The 20,474-nt window shown below is 33.3% G+C and overlaps 1 protein-coding gene across 4 annotated transcripts; it reads right to left on the reverse strand.

Moving 5' to 3' along the window:
* Positions 1-4,034: 4,034 nt before the first annotated feature.
* On the reverse strand, positions 4,035-8,129 carry LOC118039649 (uncharacterized). Of its 4 annotated transcripts, none has more exons than XM_035046407.2 (9): positions 7,478-8,129; positions 7,182-7,394; positions 6,870-7,070; positions 6,471-6,578; positions 6,224-6,361; positions 5,859-6,110; positions 4,998-5,318; positions 4,737-4,909; positions 4,035-4,575 (listed from the first exon to the last, which is right to left on the reverse strand). In XM_035046407.2, the coding sequence occupies exons 1-8, from the start codon at positions 8,021-8,023 to the stop codon at positions 4,742-4,744; spliced, it is 1,947 nt and encodes a 648-aa protein (XP_034902298.1). In that variant the 5' UTR covers positions 8,024-8,129; the 3' UTR covers positions 4,035-4,575; positions 4,737-4,741. The 4 variants fall into 4 exon arrangements, with proteins under 4 accessions (XP_034902298.1, XP_034902300.1, XP_034902299.1 ...); XM_035046409.2 differs by having other exon boundaries at positions 4,035-4,580; XM_035046408.2 differs by having other exon boundaries at positions 4,732-4,909.
* Positions 8,130-20,474: the final 12,345 nt, after the last annotated feature.

The following is a 20,474-nucleotide window of genomic DNA, read 5'->3' on the forward strand; positions in this document are numbered from 1 at the left end:
TTATTATTTACAACATATATAGTTTACATCTACATGAATTATTTCTTAACTTTTTTCATATGGGATATTAAAACCTCAAACATTTTTTTTCCTGGGTTGACCCAAGTCAATTTCTCTGATTGGGACTTGGCCCCTTAGCCTGGTCAACCCTGGACCGGGTTACATAACTATGCTTTTAATATGCATCACCGCACAAAACACTATTTATTGCAATAAATATATTTTTTACCTTTATTTTTTTTTTATTAAAATCTATGTTTTTTCCTCTAATTTCATCATTTAATATTTGGTTTATTAGAGATTGGGTTTTGTGATTTGTTGCGGCTTGCTTTTTATATGGTTATTTTAGTCTCATGACTCATGTCGCGAGTTTAGCGAGTCAACCTGGTTTACTCAAGTTTTTTGTGTTAATTAATATTTTTTTCAGTTTCATCCTTCAACATTTAGTTGATTAGAAATTAATTTTTATGATTTGCTCAGTTTGCTTTCCATAAGGTTATTTCGGTCTCATAATCTAAGTCACATGTTTTGTGGATTAACCTTGATAGACTTTGAAGGTTTTATTGTGTCCTTTTTTTAAATTGATATGTTTTCCAATTCCATCCTTCCAAAATGAATTTATTGGAAATCAAACTTCACAATTTTTTTTTATTTGATTTGTATAAGTTTATCTCAATCTTATGGCTTAGGTCACAAGTTAGGAATGTTAACCCGAGTTTACTAGGTTATTTTTTTATTTAATTTCTATGAGTTTATCCAGATCTCATGACCTAATTCATTGGTTTAGCGGGTTAACCCGACTTAACTCGAGTCTTTTTGTGTTATTTTTTTTTTAAATTGAATTTTTTTAATTTTATCATTTAACATTATGTTGCTTAGGAATTTAGCATCATAATTTATTTTAATTTGTTTTATATGAGGTTATTATGGTCTCATGATCCAAGTCGCGGATTTAACAAGTTAACCCAGATCGATCCAATAAAGTGTCATCTCAATATTTAAAAAAAAAAAAAGATATCTTGATTTTTTTTAGTCAAACTATATTCTTAGCGATCTTTTAGGTTGCCTTTGGACCATTTAAGTTGATCAGGTCAACCCCCACATGATTTAATTTTTTTCCTACTAGAGAAACGTTAGTGTTATAACTTATTTTTTTATTCTTCCCCTAAATTTACTTTTTTCCTTTCAAAAAATAAAAGTAATAATAACAAAAAAAACTAGCAACTGGGCAAAAACAGAATGGGAAGAGTTTCAAATATGTAAATGAATCAAGGCGGAGTTTTGGATAAAAATGGGATCCTAATCATACCCCATTGTACCCAAGATTAAAGAGACAATGCAAATTCAAGGTCAAAATAAATGATTATTAGATGAATCTGTATATAAAAAATAAGTTCAAGGACTTAATTGGATTTTTAATAAGTCAATTTGATTTAATTATAGGTCGAATTAAAAGTTTGATTATGTTTAAGAATTAATTTGGTGTAAGGACTTAATTATACTTTTAATTGATCAAATTAATTTCATTAGGGACTTGGTAAAAAAATTAAGTTTGAGAGTCTAATTTGAGCTTAATCAAAAAGATTGACATTTTAGAGAACCAAACTTAATTTTTACAAAGTCAATTAATTGAAATCAGAGACAAAATTGCAAGAAAATCAAAGTTTATAATCAATTAATGGTTAAATTGAAAAAATTCATAACCAAAGACCTTTTTGTTTGCAATTTCAAAGAAATAAATAACTGGTTTGTTTGGAATAATGTTCTAAGCAATTTGCCTTGAAACAAATGACCAAATGATTCAAAAACATGAAAAATGGAAAAACTATCACTTAAAATTATATCTTGGAGCTATATTTCACATGTATGAATAATAGTTGGTAGTAAATTCGCTTGTCATGGACTCGCAAAACATAGTCTCTTGCAAATTCAAACCATTACACTTTATGTGAACAAAATTTATTGATTTTAAGTGGTCTCGATTGAAATTAGTAAAGTCTACATTTGATATTCCTTTCACTTTTTTAAAGATAGAGACTGGTATCATGTGGTGGGGGAAAGTTCTATTGTTGGCCAAGCATTGGGCTAGTGGTTGGTGGCTGGTGCTAGTTTTGGATACATCTTAAGGGAGTTTCTTTCCATCTTCACAAAAATCTTGTTCCATATAACAACATCCTTATTAGTTTGTAGTTGAAGAGCTCACAAACTTAAAATTACTTCAGGCATACATTTATCTTGTTGTAAAGATTCAGAAAAGCTTATTGCAAAGTGAGCAAGATTGTGATTCACTTTTCCAATAGAGGTTAACGCGTAAAACAAGAGAATGTAATAAGGGAGATGCCCTTAGATAAATCTAAAAAACTTTGAGGATCATTTTTCTTGGGCTCATCAAAGGAATGGACACTCCTTCCTTAGACATGTCTAAGAGAATGAGCATTTTGTTTTTAGCATGTCTAAGGAAATGACATCTTTTCCATTGAGCATGCTAAAGAGACGATCCCAACCTCCTTTAGGCACGCCAAATGATAGACCCAACCTCTCTTTGACTCAGTCAAGGAAAATACCCACCTCTGTTTGACCTAGTGGAAGAGCTCGGTCTTCATGAGCTCAGTTACATTTGACATCTTATATCCCTACACCTTTTAGAAGTATAAAAATCCTAGAATAACCCACCATATCTCCATCAAACATTAATATAGATATAAAAGATATTTATTATTTATTAAATGTTATCAGGGTAAAATTACACACCGGACCTTTCTCTTAACAAAAGAAACAGGACCAATCGGTTATAAATATACATGAGATCTTCAGAATAAAGATTCATAATCTCCATTTTTTTACTGCATATGTATTTTCAGAACATCTCTCTCTAAAATATTATTATATTTTTTATTTTTAAAAATACATTTATTTAAGTATTGGAGAATCCTCATTATTACCAAAAAAGATCTTTTAAAAATACTAGTCACAAGCCACCTTGATCTACCAAGCACCAAGTAAAAGCTATCAATTACCTTGGCTATAAAGTATGAATGAGATTGTTAGAATTAATTAATCAATTAATTGATTATTCGCTTCAAAAGCCCTATTAGGAGGTTACTTTGAATTTTTTTTGGGACTTCGTGGCCCTTGAAAAAGTCCAAAATGGTATATATAAATTCAGCACTGGAAGGTGGGCTTTTTGCCCCAGATATTTGGAGGGATCAGCTGAGTAGGACATGGTGCGAGGTGCAAGCTCTGAAACAGTTCTGCCCCGATCATCATTTTCCTGGTTGTTGCTGCAATAGTTTATGACCTCTCCTGTACATCTTGGTCTTGTTTTCTTGTTGAGGTTTGAAAAAAGAAAATAACTCACGTAATTTCTAATGAAAAGTCAATAAGAAGCTTAGGATTCCTCAGACATTGAACATTTTGTATGAAACGTGCTTTATCTAATCCTTCGTGGTAGTAACTCAAGTTAATCAGTCAAATAAAATAGGATATTGGAGGCTAGTCACGAGAAGTACCATCCGAGATCTAGATGTTTGAGCTAAATTATCCAGAATGTTTTAAGACAGCACAAACCTGCTGACTCTAAGATAAAAACCTCTAATCTTGTCCATGCATCACTTCCTCCACTAAGACTTTCTCACATGATTTGAGAGCATCTACTTCTTTAAGCATGGTACTTTCCAAATGTTCTTACTGTTTCGTCTCTCTCTCCCTGTAGGGACCGAGCATTTGTTAAGGAGACTTTCATTCTCTTAAAAGTCCAATTTCGTTCATACTTGTTTTCACAAGCTGATTTGCAGTCTTGATTTTCGAATTGGCTTTCTATGGTTTTTGGGTTTTGCAGCATTTCGTAGACACACAACTGTTTGACAAGCAAGAGCACGAGAGCTCCTGACCTGATCATTTCCAAGTCCCGGAGCAATCTTTCCAGATGGTAACTAAGATAATCTAAGCAATGCAGGATGATGGCCTCGGTTACTGACAAAAGGCTTTTGGAGCCATCAACCGTGAATTGGTGATGTTTAGCTGAGAGTTGCAAGGAAAGCAGAAAAATGAACTTCGTAATATAGAAACATTTTGATATGTTTGTAGTATCGGTTGAAGACACATGCAAAATGATACAAAAGCTACAAAATATCTAAAATGGCAAAGATACAAGACTGATTGGTCACTTGTAGACAAGAATAAACTGCTCAAGAATCAGAGTATTCTACAAGTTCAATCACCTTAGTTGAAACCATATTTGACTGCCTTAGATTGCAGCTGCCTCCACAAGCACCCAATTCCTAATATTTTGAACATTCGATACAAAAGCTACAAAAATAGCCTAAAAATACATAAACCATGGGCAAAGAAAACAGATCCTCTTCCGGATTCTCACCATTTTTGTCTCTATTTTTATATTAGAAATTTGTAGAAGCCATGAAAAACCTATTTTGTAGAAGCCAGGTTGTGATTCATGGAATCACTTCCATGAGCATTGCATGAGAGAAATTACGATACCTCTGCATATTCATTGATGTTCACTTCAATGTTTCAGCTTCTGAAATAAAATTCAGGTTGATGTAGAGGCAAACCGACCTGACCTTGCATGCAAATAAAAAGCATTGAAAATCAATAGTATGATGGAAGTAGCACAAAGAATTTCCTCAGACATGCCAATCAATTACATTGTCACAACTAAGGAAAAATATTATAAATCCCATTACAGGGAAATGAGTAGCATATGAAACACACCATACTTGGATCATTTTTCTTCATCCTCGGAATCCGACTTTGCAAAAACTGGGTCAGGCTGGGTTTGCGCATATGCTGGAGCAATGTATTTGGGATCTTTTTCCGCAGCATCAGCATACTTCAATATAGCTTCTCGTGGGTCTTCCTCCATCCATGTCTCCTTGATCATTCCCCCTTGCTGTAATGAAATCCAAATGTCAGTTTTTCCCACTGGCTTCATTAAGAATTAAATAACGATGAGAAAATGGTTAGACGGGAAACATGACCTTAAGAAGATATTGAGTCAATAAGCTTCCTTTACTAGCACCAACTCTTCCACCAAAACCTGGTCCTGTCATTGGAAGTTCAGGTTTGTGGGACTTAAGGGGATCCTTCAATGTTTTCTCTCGCTGACGCTTTCGGCTTGGCTGATCTCTAAACAAGGGTAGTGCATGAGGGTTGTGAATGACGGGCTGCACCTCAAAATCATCCAAAGATTTTTTCCGAGGTGCAGATGCAACACATACAAGAGCTCCTCTCTCACTGATGGTTGGATCATATAGTACGTGGGTTCCTCCTCGGCTTTTATCCCCAGCTGTTGCAAAGATCTTTAAACAAACAAAGTAGGCAAGGCTTCAGTTTGTATGGATGGGCATGTGTATTAAAAAAAGTGCTACTGAGGGGGGTATGTGTTTTGCAAATATTTTACTAGATTTTCCCGTGTTTGTTATGAACTTTGTTCATTTGTTGAAAAATATTTTAAGTTCATAAAGTTCTTTACGCACATCAATCAATTCACAATTGTCCAACTATTTCACCACACCAATACCACCACCACTTTTTTTGTCGTCACTTTCTACACTACTACCTCATCACCACCATCCTCTTTTCACAATTCCATTACCACCATATTTTTCATTTCATTGCTACCAAACATCATAAAATCTTTTCCATGTAAAATGTTTAACCAGAATACCATTTGTAAAATATTTTACACGAAAAAAATGCTCCTAGGTTGAGGAAAATTAATGTATCCCTCATTTGCACAAGAATAAATAAATAAATAAACATACAGGCAATGTCTTGGTGCATCCAAGACCACCTGTATTGACAATAAGAATAAAGCAGCATATATCATTTGGTGTTACCTGATTTAGCTTTGGATGCCAAGCACACTGCACAACACTGCTAGTCAGAGAAATACCAACTCTTGAAACAAGTTCAAGTTTTTCCCGGTTGTAAAAGCACAATACACCTCCAGTTTTGCTCTCCCTTTCAAAAGATGTTCCAGTCAAGAAAAGCTGTTCATCAGGACTAAATGCAATATTTGTTTGAGCATAGTTATTTGGAAGATTCTCGAAGACTTTAAGGGCCTCTTTCATTTGCCGCAAATCCCAAACCTAACACATGAAAATATAGATATGAAGAAGGGTGTGATAAGTATCAAGAATAAACATATATTAGTGAAGAAAGTGAAAACACAATACTCTCTCAATGAATGTTTCATCACTACCTTCAGTGAACAATCAGAGCTTCTTGAGAGTAAAATTTGTCCATCACTTGAAAATTTGAGGCAAGTGATGTCATCTGAATGACCCTTCTCAACAAAAACATCTGGCCTGCTTCCCCATCCAGGCTTAAGGCTCCATATCTGTGAATACAAATTAAGCAACATGTGTGTCAAGAAAAATGAAATAATTGAAGTGAAAGAGGGTTCAATGAAAAAAAGAAGACAACAACCACAATTCAGAAACACAAACCTGTATAGAACCATCTCCAATGCCGCCGGCAATGCGCTTTCCTTCACGATCCCAAGCACATGTGGTAACTGGAACTCTTCCAGGCCGAGCAAGCTTTGGTTTAATGACCTAGTTAAAATGAACAACTGCAATGTTAGTTTACCTTCTTTCATATATTTCCTAGTTGAATGAGAATAACACTTTCAAATATATCACAATTAATGCAACCCATAAGCACACATGGAAACAGAAACATTATAACCCTCCATTGCACATGCAAAAAAAGCATCCTAGGAGCCACTAAAACAGCTTCATTGACTGTCAAATGAAGTGCAACCAAGTTCCTCAAAACCGAATGGTTGTATGGAACTCATCATAATTTCAAGTAGCAGAATTGAGCATCTTGAAAAAACAGCAAACCTGCTTTTGACTTTTGAAATCATTCACATCCCATATACGTAGTGAACCGTCCTCTGATGATGTTAGAATTGTCTCCTTGGCTTGAGGATGCCACTCCCCGCAAGTCAATCCAGAAATGTGACCCTTTGTATTCTTCAAGTCACGAATATACATATCCCCCTTGACAAACTCACCTAGTGTAAGCCCATCACGGTCAAATATCTGAGACACAAACAAAAACAAAAACAAACCAGAGTTCCACAATCCTTGCCGTGGTTCCGATCAAATGGTAATAACCAAAGATACCCGCATGAAGAAATAAATAAATAATACCTTAGCTTGAGCAGAACCAGTGACGCATAAAAACCGGTCTGCGGAAGGACTCCAGCTCAAATTACGAACTTGATGGCCTTCAAATGGTTCAAGCTGCCTAAATGATTGTAAACGCGAATTCATCCCTTGAAAATCGTACATTCTAACTGTATAGTCATAACTACCAGAAAGAACTCGAGACCCAGTATGATCTACAGCAAGAGCTGAAACAACCTGACAGACAAACAGTCACTCAAATAAAAATCCCAAGAGCAAAATTTAACCATTTTTTTTTATCAAAACATAACTAGAGTTACCTTAGAGTGGCCTCCAAGTACAATCTCATTACTCGTTGGAATCCGATACAGAAAATCCTCCTCATCCGAATCCGCTGGCTCCGGCGGACGAAGTGGTCCAATCATTACACCATCCTCCTCCTCCTCCTCCTCCTCATCATCATCATCATCAGCAGCAGCAGCCAGTCCCGGCGGAGGCCGCGGAGGCCCCACCATAACTTCCCCATCATCGTCGTCGTCTACACCCCGAGCTTGTGGTCGAGGAGGTCCAATCGAAACATGGGCGACGAATGAATTGGAACCAGTAGGCCGCGGTGGTGGCGGTCCAAGTGAAGGGGTGGGGTTGGAGGATGATTTAGGTGTGGGACGGAGAGAATCGGGCCGCGCTTTAGAAGAGGAGGAAAGAGAAGATTGGGTTTCGGCGTTGGCGGCGGAGGTGGGTGGTGCTTTTCGGATAGTGGTGTTATGGATTTGTTCGAGAGGTGTTTGAGATTTTGATTGTTTGCCGAATGTTAGAGGGAACTGTGCTCTAACTCCGTCGTATATTTCTGCTTCCTCTTCTTCCATCTCTTTTCTTTAATACTATAGTCGTGGATTTTCCGGAGAATTCTTTTTTCCGGTTTCGTGGATGATTTATAGGGTTTAGTTAAACGCAAGATGCCGTGCCGGTGGCGATACACACACGTACATACAGGGGGACACACACACATAATAAAATAAATAAATAAAAACTTATATATTACCCACTGAATATATATATATATATATATATATATATATATATATATATATATATATATTGTTTTTGGGTTTTTTTTTTTTTTTTTTCTAATGGGTTCTTTTCGGTTCGGTTCGATTCGGTTTATTTTTAGCTAAACCGGTTCGATTCTTTTTTTTATTTTATTTTAGACTTATGAAACCGAACCAAACCTAATTTTTTTAAAAAATATTCTAATCGACTTAATCAATTTTTTTTTATAGTTCAATTTTCTTGGTTTTCTTGATTTGTTGGTTTTTTTACTCATCCCTAACTCAATTTATTAAGTATGTTCATTAATGTGGTGTATAATATTTTTTAAAAATGATTTTTAGATTAAAAATATATTAAAATAATATTTTTTAGATTTTTTTATTTTTAGAATCAGGATATCAAAATAATTAAAAAAAAAAGGCAATAAACATTAAATTTGATACCTTTACAAGTGAAAAACAATTTAAAAAGCATTTTAAAAAATAGGTATAACACAAAAACAAAAACTCATGTTTAGTAATGTGGTGTGGAGTGTTTTTCAATTAAAAATGCATTAAAGTGATTTTTTTAAAATTTTTTAAATTTTAATATTAGCACATCAAAATAATCAGAAAAACATTAATTAGATGTTTTTTAAGCAAAGAACATTTTAAAAAATGAATTAAACCACATTATCAAACAGAACAAGTATTTCACAAATCAATCCTCAACCTATCATGATTTAAGACAAAATTCATTGTTTTAGGGGATGGCCATCCATTCCATCTTTTTAGTTGATTATCTTTTTAGACAAAATTTCCTTTGATTTGATAGGTGAGTTTTTTGTTAAATTATTGAATTTTTCTTTGATTTGATAAGTGAGTTTTTTGTTTACAACAATTGTTTTTTACTGATTTATTAGGCTCCTACACTGTACACTATACATGAGGTGGATCTAGTGTTAGGAATTTCTTTTTGTAAGGTTAACTTGTGTAGTTTAAATACTTTGTATGTTATATTGGTGGTTGTCTTGGTTATGTGCAATAGTTGAAGCTTTTATTTTTTTCTCGTTTTTTCATGGAGTTTTTTTAATGAGATTATGAGAAAAACCAAACCTATTTTTTTCGATAATGGATCTAATTTTGGAAGTCGGTGGTTATGATGACCTAGCCATGATAAAGCACGCAAGTTTTATTTTGATAGTTAATGATTGGCATAGCCTATTCATGAAAAAGTATATCTTTTCTCTCACAACTCCCTATGATAAACCCTAGAAGCGAAAGAGTTGTCTCTATATCTTAGAAGCAGATGTAGAGGTAAATTAATGATAAGAGTCTGCATCTATATTGAAAACAATATATTTCCTTAGGTTTCAATGTATTGTGTGTGTGTGTTGTTAGTGTATATGCCCTTGTCCAATTAATTTGTTAAATGTGATACTGATTTTGTCCATGCAAAATATATTTATTATTAATAAAAGAATTTTTTATCTTTAATATTATTCTATGTTTGATTAATAAATCTAGATTAAAAATAAAGTTCTTAGGACAAAATTCTTTGAAAAAAAAATTATAAAGTGATTATAATTACAAGATTCCTATAACATCAGTTGATACTCTATTAAGACTTGACATTAATGAAAGTCGTTGAAATCAATACATATTATATTATTTCTGTTATGAAATGAAACGGTTATTCTCATAAATTAAGATATGAGAGATACTAACATGACCAAAAGATTGATGTCTTATCCCAAGTGCAAGAGTATCGAAGTAATAAATAACACGGCAAGACCGAGATCGAACCTTAGAAGGGTGAACTATATAAATTACAAATAATATATATATATATTTCTAATATATATATATATATATATATATATATATAATAAAAGAAAGAGTTTATGAGAATTTTATAGGATATTAATATAAGGATTAAACAATGATGAAACAATTGTCAAGGTTAGAGGATCCACTAATGATATTAAAAATAAGTATAGTATAAACTCTTTATATTAATCAACTAGAAACCATACACAAAAGAGGTTTCCAATTGGATGATTTATCCTTAATAGTTCATTTTAAATTGTTAACATGATCATATTAATTATCTTATTTAAGTAACACCAAACTTTTAAATATTATCAGGAATTCATGATGCTAATTTATGCTAACAACAAATCAAGTTCCTTTCATAGCACAAGTGTAGGTTATACCATATGGTTGGCTATGAAAGTGTCAAACATTTGTTGTACCAGGTGTTATACAACACAAATCTAGATTAACCATTTAACAAGCACGGTATTAAGAATTAGTAAGATAAAAAGATAAGACATGTTAATAACAAACTTTCTTGGATATAAACATTGAAGCCCATGTTGGGTTTATATTATACATATTCTAACACCATTAGTGAAACCTTTTCACCTTGACATAATAAACTTAACTAAACATAATGAATAATAGAAACATAAATTAAAAACATAAGAACATAAGTATAGTAAAGGAAATGAAAATCATAAATAAGAGATTAAGGAAAATATAACATGAAATAAAACTTAAACATTACAAAAATTTAATGAAAGAAATAAAGAGCATGATCTTAATTTGAACAACTAAGATGTTAAATGCATGGCAAATGCCTCTTTTATAGGGCAAAATTTGGAACTATTGATTTGATGACTAATTGTTGAGTGGGTGACCAACTCTTGACTTGATGAAAATCCTTATCTTATTGTCTAAATAAAACTTCATTCCTAACATCAGAACTAGAACCAACTATACTCATGAAAGTTATAGGAAATTGTCTTATCTTTCTAGAAAAAAAAAATTAAGGTCATTTGGACTTTTAAACCTTGAGATATGGGTTGAACACTGAACAATGTCTGGGTTGCAGGACAGATTCAGACTTCTTTGTTGTTGCAATAATTTGGACTTGAAAAAGGCCTTTTTAAATCTTAGACTTCACATGAAAGTTGTAGGCCTATGTCTTAGCTTTCCATCCATATAAAGTAGACCTAAATCCAAGATCTATAGCTCCAGATATGACCCAATTAACAAATAGTGTTCCAATTTAGACAGAACCAACACCTCTTTTCTAAGTTTGGCCCTCTCTTTGTCCTTTCAATTTTAGTACTTAAACTCATCAATCAATCCTTTCATTTATATGATAGACCTGCATTTAAGATGAATATTTACCATAAATTAAATGTATCTTATATTATTAGATATGTTATTATAAAACATGATTTAGTTAAGGAGTTATTGATACTTCAAGCGCAAAATGGTGAAATAAAACCTTCATAAAAATACACTTTTAAGTGCTAATCACACACCCCAACCAGTTTATTACTAGTCCCTAGTAATCAAAGTGTTAAAATAGAAAAACAATTTGCAAATTCCATAAAGCAAGGCATTCATATTCAACTTTCCATTAATCTATCCAGATAAACAAACTCTAATTAAATTCATATATATGCTCAATACCTCTTAAACAAGATATTAATAAACCTTTCTTTTGTGCTCAAAATATCAACATATAGTTATGGGGCTTTACTTGGAAGAAAACAAAATTTTTGTTCTAATGTTTAAGGTTAACTTCATTGGATTGAGATTATTATCTTTTTTTTTCTTTTTTAATATATATATATATAACTTAAAACACAATGCATCTTTAACCCATGTAACGAGCTTTTGGCTAATAACTCCCAGACCAGTTGGTCTTAGGGTATTAGGTGATGAGACACCCCTATGAGCTTAATAACTTGGGTTACAGCTATTGATACGTAGATAATGCAATGTTTGATTCCCTTAAGCTTTTCTCCTCAACCCATGTAACAAGCGTTGGGTCAATAGCTCCTAGGTTAGTTGACTTTAGGGTATTAAGTGTTAAAACACCTCTTCGAGCTTAATTGCTTAGGTTAGAGAGGCTACAAAACAAAACTTATCTATGTTTTTATTATCGTTATTTTTTTGTGTTTTTGTTTTTGTTTTGTTTTTGCAAATTATATATTATCCTAGTAAGATGCGTCTCAAGAATTACTTTAACAAAAGAACTCCTTTTACTCTGCCATCCCAGTGACAACAACTTATCATAAAAACCATAACATTTAACAAACATATGGGTTTATGATGAATGTGTAGTTGGGCCCAAGAGGAAATATGAAAGATTTCTTCCAATGTGCCTAGACCACCTGGTAACGCAATGAAGGCATCAACATGGTTAAACATTGCATTCATTCGATTAAACATTGTGAGGACCTGTAGTTCCTTTTTAATTGTTTTTCCAATGATGTCCTATTTTGCTAAAGCTTTGGGGACGACCCCCAAACCCAAAACTTGACTACCTTCTAAAAATACAGCTTTTGACACTCCCCCATTAACCCAAGACTGCCTCCCTCATACATTAAATGAATCTTTCGCTCAACTAGTACCTGACCAAGATGATTTGCTGATTCTAAAAACTCTTTTTATTTCCCAGGACTGGATCCACCGGAAACACAAATATTTCTTATGTGATGACATGAGGAACTTGCCATTTTTACACACTTTTATATTTGATGAATGTATGGGTTGAGTAGAAATAAAAGGAAGGAAGAGAAGAATTTATTGATGAGAAATTAAAAATGCAATCATATCATCTATATGTAGGCCAATTAGAGTCTCACACACTCTCTCTCTTTCTCTCTTTTTTTATTTATTTATTTTCTTATTTTGAAAAAGCATGTGTATATAAAAGGTAGTTGTGATTATGACTCACATCTTCCCTTGGTTTTACATCCAAGAACAGCTTAAACACCCTCTATGGGTCGGGGATAGGCTTCTCATCCAGTTTTCTTAAAAACTGACAAACATAGTCTCTTTTAGTTAGATTCCCAAGACTATATCGAGCATGTTATTTATGAAAATGGGGTCATAAGTCATGAAATGCACAATGCACATCTCCATTAGGATATGTCTCAAAAGTCAATAGAAGATTATCTAATGATTCCTTATGTTTTGAAATGAATCCTGACTTTTGACAATTTTTACAAGCTTTGCAGAACACATGTGTATCTTTGAACATGGTGGGCCAATAAAATTCACATTGTAAGATTTTTGCAGTCGTATTTTTTGACGAGAAATGACTCCCACATGCCTCAGAATGATAAAATTTAATTACACTACTTACCTCATTGTCAAGAATATATTTTTGAAATATTTGATCAGGATAATATTTGAATAAGTACGGGTCATCCCAACAAAAGTTTTGCACATCGCTCAAAAACTTTCTTTGTTCTTTGGTACTCCAGTGAGCTGGCAAAAATCCTGAAGCAAGAAAATTGATATTTTTATTAAACCAAGGCATTGAACTAAGACAAAAGTAAGGATTCATTAGGAAAGTAATCATCGATTGGTGTGATGTCGAATGTCGAATCTGTTGTCACTCTTAATAAAAGATTTGCATCAACATTTTTTGTGCCTTTTTCACCCATGATTTCTTCTCGAGAATAAATCATTTGCAAATATTCAGATTCATCAAACTCAGCTTTACTCAAAGTATATTCAAGTTGATCATGAACAAATTCTTCAATAAAAACTACTTCTTGTAAATCATTATCATCTCCAGGTTACTTGTAGATGTTGAAAAAATTCATCTCCAATGTCATGTTTCCAAATGATAGTTTCATCAGTCCATTTCTACAATTAATCAATGCATTAGAAGTTGTAAGAAATGGACGTCCTAAAATAACAGGAAATGAATTACATGTTTCAACAGGTTTTGTGTCCAAGATAATAAAATCACAGGATAAATGAATTTATTGACTTGTACTAACACACCCTCAATTATTCCTTTAGACACTTTTACAGATCTATCGGCAAGTAAAAGAGTTACAGAATTTGGTTTTAACACCTAGATTGAGACTCTGAAAAACTGAATATAGAAGTAAATTCACATTAGCTCCATGATCAAGTAAAACTCTTTTAATTTTATGTTCTCTAATAAAGCAAGAAATTTTAGGACAATTGAGGTCTTTATATTTCAAAGCATTATTATTATGAAGAATGTCACTTATTTGTTCGGCTAAAAAGGCTTTCTTTTTCACATTCAGTTTTGTCTTCACAGTGCATAGATCTTTTAAAAATTTAGGATATGAAGGAACCTGTTTAATAGCATCCAGCAAAGGTATATTGATCCTTACCTGTTTGAAAGTTTCAAAGATTTCAGAGTTGTGATTGACTTTCCTTTGTTTGGTCATGGCATTAAAAAATGAAAGTGCTGGTGGGGTATCAGTCTTTTCTTTGCAATGTTCAGATTTAACCCCTTCCTTACCTGAGATTGACTCATCATCATTCTCATAAGGTTCAAGAGTGGGTTTTTCAATAACCTTACCACTACGAAGAGTAATGACTGATTTGACTTGATTCATGTGTTGCCTTCTAAAACTACTTGCATTTTCATTGTAATGCCCCTCAGGATTTTGTTGTGGTTGAGATGGAAACTTACCTTCTTTTGAAAACTGAGAGCAGATGTGAACTTTGCAAGAGTATCTTTAAAATATGTCATGCTTTGAGTAAGTTGAGTGTTGATTGGCTCTTGCTTTTCAATAAATGCATGCAATATTTCCTCAAGATTTCTTCTAGTAGGTGGAGCATAAGGAGGTGCATATTCATGAGAATTTTGAAAAGTTTTGGTGCGCTTGAAATAAGGACTGTGAAGTTTGTGCATTATTATTACCACTCTTCCAACTAAAATTTGGGTGATTTCTCCAACCAGGGTTGTATGTTTGCAAGTGTGGTTTATGATTGGGCCTTTGAAAACTGTTTAAAGGATGGGCTTGTTCATGGAGACATTCATTAAAAAAAAGCAAAGATGACAGTCATTAGTTAAGTGTTCATTTGTTTAACAGATTTGACATACAATGTCTTGAACATATTTTAATTGAAGACTCTTTTTCAATTCTAGTGCCTCGACTTTTCTAGTTAAAGATGCAAACTTGGCTTGAAGGTTATGGTTTTCCCTAAGATTGTACATACCTCCACTAGATGTATGAGGTTGGGTTTTACTTGGTGCCTCATAAGTGCCTGTAGTGTCCCAATTCTGAGCATTTTCAGCTAGCAAGTCTAGGTACTCCATTGCTTCATTAAGGTCTTTATCTTCAAAAGTTCCATTGCACATCAATTCTACCATTTGTCTATCTTTAAGTGTTAAACCTTCATAAAAATGTGAAACCAATCTCCATGTTTCAAAACCATGATGAGGGCAAGTATCAAGCAAGTCTCGATACCTATCCCAACATTGGTAAAATGTTTCACCTAGTTTTTGAGTGAAAGTGGTGATTTGTCTTTTAAAAGAGTTTGTTCTGTGAGATGAAAAAAATTTCTTTAAAAATTGTTATTGTATTTCATCCCAAGTACGAATGGATCTTGATCTAAGATTTTGTAGCCATGTTTTAGCTTTATCTTTTAATGAAAAAGGAAAAAGCTTTAATCTAATGGTATTCATGCTATAATTTAAGTCATTATACGTGTTACAAACTTCTTCAAATTATCTCAAATGCAAGTATGAATTTTCTAGATCAAAGCCATGAAAAGAAAGTAAAAGTTGAATAATGTCCGGCTTAAAATTAAAATGAGATGCATCAGTAGGAAAAACTATGCATGAGGGTGCACTTGTTCTTGTAAGATTCATGTGGTCTCTAAGTGTTCTAACATGGTTATTCTCATTATTTTCATTATGAAGTGACTGATTATCTTCTTTGGCCATATTTTCTGAAAATGATGAGGATACCCTACAAAGTCTACCACTTAATGTACGTGACTGAACTCTCATGCACGTGTAGGAAGAGAAAAAAAAGAGGAAGAACAAAGCAAAAGAAAAAGAAACAAAACTAAAGAAACAAAGTTAGATGCATGAAAAGTGAAAAAAAAAAAGAAAATAAATATTATAATTTATACAAGAATTTACCTCCCCGACAATGGCCTCAAAAACTTGACATGATCAAAAGATTGATGTCTTTTCCCAAGTGCAGGAGTGTCAAAGTAATAAATAACCCAGCAAGACCGGGGTCGAACCACAGGGAAGTGAACTATACAAATTACAAATAATATATATATATATATATATATATATATTTAATAAAATAAAGAGTTTATGAGAATTTTATGGGATATTAATGTAAGGATTAAATAATGATAAAATAATTGTCAAGGTTAGAGGATCCACTAATAGTATTATAAATAAGTATAGTATAAACTCTTTTTATTAATCAACTAGAAACCACACACAAAGGAGGTTCCAATTGGATGATTTATCCTTAATAGTTCATTATAAATTTTTAACTTGATCATTTTAATTATCTTATTTAAGTAACATCAAACTTTTAAATATTATCAAGAATTCATAATGCCAACTTATTAACAACAAATCAAGTTCCTTTCATAGCACATGTGTAGGTTATACCATACAGTTGACTATGAAAGTACCAAGCATTTGTTGTACCAAGTATCATACAACACAAATCTAGATTAACCATTTAACAAACACAGTATTAAGAATTAGTAAGATAAAAAGATAAGACATGTTAATAACAAACTTTCTTGGATATAAACATCGAAGCCCATGTTGAGTTTATATTATACTTATTCTAACACCATTAGTGAAACATTTTCACATTGACATAATAAACTTAGCTAAACATAATAAAGAATAGAAACATAAATTAACAACATAAGAACATAAGTATAGTAAAGGAAATGAAAAGCATAAAAAAGAGATTAAGGAAAATATAACATGAAATAAAACTTAAATATTATAAAAATATAAAGAAAGAAATAAAAAGCATGATCTTGATCAGAACAACCAAGATCTTAAATGCATGGCAAATGCCTCTTTTTATAGGCCAAAATTTAGAACTATTGATTTGATGACTAATTGTTGAGTGGGTGGCCAATTCTTGAGTTGGTGAAAATCCTTATCTTCTTGTCTAAATAAAATTTCATTGCTAACATTAGAACTAGAACCAACTATACCCATGAAAGTTATAGGAAATTTTCTTATCTTTCTAGAAAAAAAAAATTGAAGTCATTTGGACTTCTAGAACTCGAGATATGGGCTGAACACTGAACAATGTCTGGGCTGCAGGACAGATTCGGACTTCTCCGTTGTTGCTATAATTTGGACTTGAAAAGGGCCTTTTTAAATCTTGGACTCCACATGAAAATTGTAGGCTTATGTCTTACCTTTCCATCCATATAAAGCAAACATAAATTCAAGATCTACAGTTTCAGATATGACCCAATTACCGAACAATGTTCCAGTTTGGACTGCACCAACATCTCTTTTCTAAGTTTAGCCCTCTTGTTGTCCTTTCAATTTCAGTACTTAAACTCATCAATTAATCCTTTATTTATGTGATAGGCCTCCATTTAAGTTGAACATTTATCATAAATTAAAGGTATCTTATATAATAAGATATATTATTATAAAACATGCTTTAGTTAAGGAGTTATTAATACTTTAAATGCAAAAAAATAATATAAAACCTTGATAAAAATGCACTTTTAAGTACTAATCACTGCCTCCCCTATACACTAAATGAATCTTTCTCTCAGCTAGAACATCACCAAGATGATTTGCTGATTCTAAAAACTTTATTTCTTTCCAAGGACTAGATCCACTGAAAACACAAATATTTTTTATGTGATGACTTGAGGAACCTGCCATTTCTACACACTTCTATATCTGTTTTGTAAGATCCCACATCGGAAGCGAGCGTCCGAAGCCAGGGCCTTATAAGTGCATGCTCACCTTGACTAGTAAGACGCGTTTTGGGGTCATGCGTGGCTGCCAAGAACAAAACCGTGAGGGGGACCTGGGTGAAAGCCCTAGATTTGGGTGGACTGGGAGGCTCAAAGCGGACAATATCTTGCTAGTGAGGTGGGGTGTTACATTTGGTATCAGAGCTAGGACGGCTCGTCTTAAGGTGGGGGGATTGTAAGATCCCACATCGAAAGCTAGCGTCTAGAGCCAGGGCCTTATAAGTGCATGCTCACTTGACTAGTAAGACGCGTTTTGGGTTATGCGTGGCTGCCAAGAACAAAACTGTGAGGGGGACTTGGGTGGAAGCCCTGGATTTGGGTGGACTAGGAGGCCCAAAGCGGACAATATCTTGCTAGTGAGGTGGGGTGTTACATGTTGAATGTATGAGTTAAGTAGAAATGAAAGGAAGGAAGAGCAGATTTTATAGATGAGAAATTGAAAAGGCAATCATACCACCTATATGTAGGCAAGCTAGAGTCTCACACACTCTCTCTCTCTCTCTCTATCTCTTTATTTATTTATTTTGAAAAAAGCATGTGCATGTACAGGTTGTTGTGATTGTGGCTCACATCTTCCCTTGATTTTACATCTAAGAACGACTTAAACGCCCTTTATGGGTCGGGGATAGGCTTCCCATCCAGTTTTCTTAAAAACTGGCAAACATGATCTTTTTTAGTCAGATTCCCAATACTATGTCTAGTAAGTTCTTTATGGAATTATGACCATAAATCATGAATTACACGATGCACATCTCCACTAAGGTGCTTCTTAAGAGTCAATAGAAGATTATCTAAAGATCCCTTACTTAGGCCATCCTTAATGAATTGTATTTTATCTTCACGGTTTACAGATATCATTCCTAAAGAATGACATGTTGCATTACAAGTCCATTTGGCACCTGTGACAAACTTTCAGTCATTTTGCACGATGTTTCTTTGCAAAAGTGCTTTTACCTATTCCAGGCATGTATGAAATGAAAGAATTGGAGGACTCACCTGATAATCGGACCTTTGCTTCAATCAGCCAGTAAATATCTTCAGGAATTCCATGATTCATTAACAACCTCAATCTTGCACATCTATCACGGTAAATTTTTGTAATTGCATTCTAAGGCAGAGCGGGAAAATACTTTTTTAATTTTTCATGAGTGATGTCTATTTTCAAATGAGAATTAGAGGAGAGATTCAAATAAAAGGGAAATAGTAAAGAATTGCATAAATATATACACAGATATCAATTATCATGAGAAATCGAAAGAACCGACTTAAGAGTCACAGAGTACTGTTATCCGCTATTTGACCACGAAGAGAGGGACTAGCAAAACGAAAGCCACACCAAAAAGAAACATAAAAACAATGTGAGAAAAAGAATGAATCTTTATATACAGGATCACCCAATTCAATATAGTCATGTTCAACTGAAAAATTATTAAAGTAAACTTTCAAACAATGTCCACGTACCTTGAAAACATTGTTATTCTATGGATTCTCGATATCATAAGCTCTATATGGATACACATGTTTCACAATAAAATGACCACTCCATCTTGATCTTAGTTTTCAAGAAAATAAATAGAGTTGAGAATTATAAAGCAAGACTTTTTGACCAACATTGAATATTTTTCTCAGTATTTTCTTGTCGTGAAACTCTTTAATTCTTGCTTTATGAATTCTTGAATTTTCATATGCATCATTTCTTATTTTCTCAAGCTCCTTTATTTGTAATTTTTACAGCTGACTAGTATCATCAAGGTTTGAATTGAAAGCTTTAATAGCCCAATAAGCTTTATGTTCAAGTTCTACAGGCAAGTGACAAGTTTTTTCATAGACTAGTCTATAAGGTGACATACCTACTGATGTTTTATAAGTTGTTCGATAAGCCTAAAGTGCATCATTAAGTCTTAAAGACTAGTTTTTCTTATTAGGATTCACTGTTTCTCCAAGATCTGTTTGATCTCCTTATTAGCAAGTTCTACCCGTCCATTCGTCTAAGGGAGATAAGGGGTGGTAACTTTGTGTGTGATTCCATATTTTCTTCATTAAAGACTCAAATGGCTTGTTGCAGAAATGTGTTCCACCATCACTTAACATGGCTCGAGGGATTCCAAATCAACTTAAAATGTTTTCTTTCAAAAACATTATCACTGTTTTATGATCATTGTTTTGACTTGGAATTGCCTCTATCCATTTTGAAATATAATCTACTACGACTAATATGTACAAGAAACCAAATGATGGAAGTTAAGCAGTAGAGAGAGAATCTAGAGAGAGATGCTCTCCTCCTCCTTGGAGTGGATTTCCTCATGGCTGCTGCCGGTTCTTGCTCTTGCTCTTCTTCCTGATCTGTTCCACTTCCCTTCTTCTCTCCCCCGCTTCTTTTCTTGACTTTTCCCCTGATTCCCCCCACTTTTACCAGCCTGTTTCCCCCCCTTTTTTTTTTTTTTTCTTTTTCCAATCTGGCTAAGAACAAAAGAAGGGCTACTTCTAC

This window comes from Populus alba, chromosome 14 (genome assembly GCF_005239225.2).
Source record: "Populus alba chromosome 14, ASM523922v2, whole genome shotgun sequence".
Lineage (NCBI taxonomy): Eukaryota > Viridiplantae > Streptophyta > Magnoliopsida > Malpighiales > Salicaceae > Populus > Populus alba.

Bases quoted from the DNA above. Each gene is read 5' to 3' on its own strand.
- LOC118039649 (XM_035046407.2), bottom strand. From the start codon at position 8,023: ATGGAAGAAGAGGAAGCAGAAATATACGACGGAGTTAGAGCACAGTTC. The intron at 7,071-7,181 runs GTATTATTTATT...TTTGTGTCTCAG, and splicing joins CTGGTTCTGCTCAAGCTAAG to ATATTTGACCGTGATGGGCT. The intron at 6,111-6,223 runs GTAGTGATGAAA...TTCATGTGTTAG, and splicing joins GCTCTGATTGTTCACTGAAG to GTTTGGGATTTGCGGCAAAT.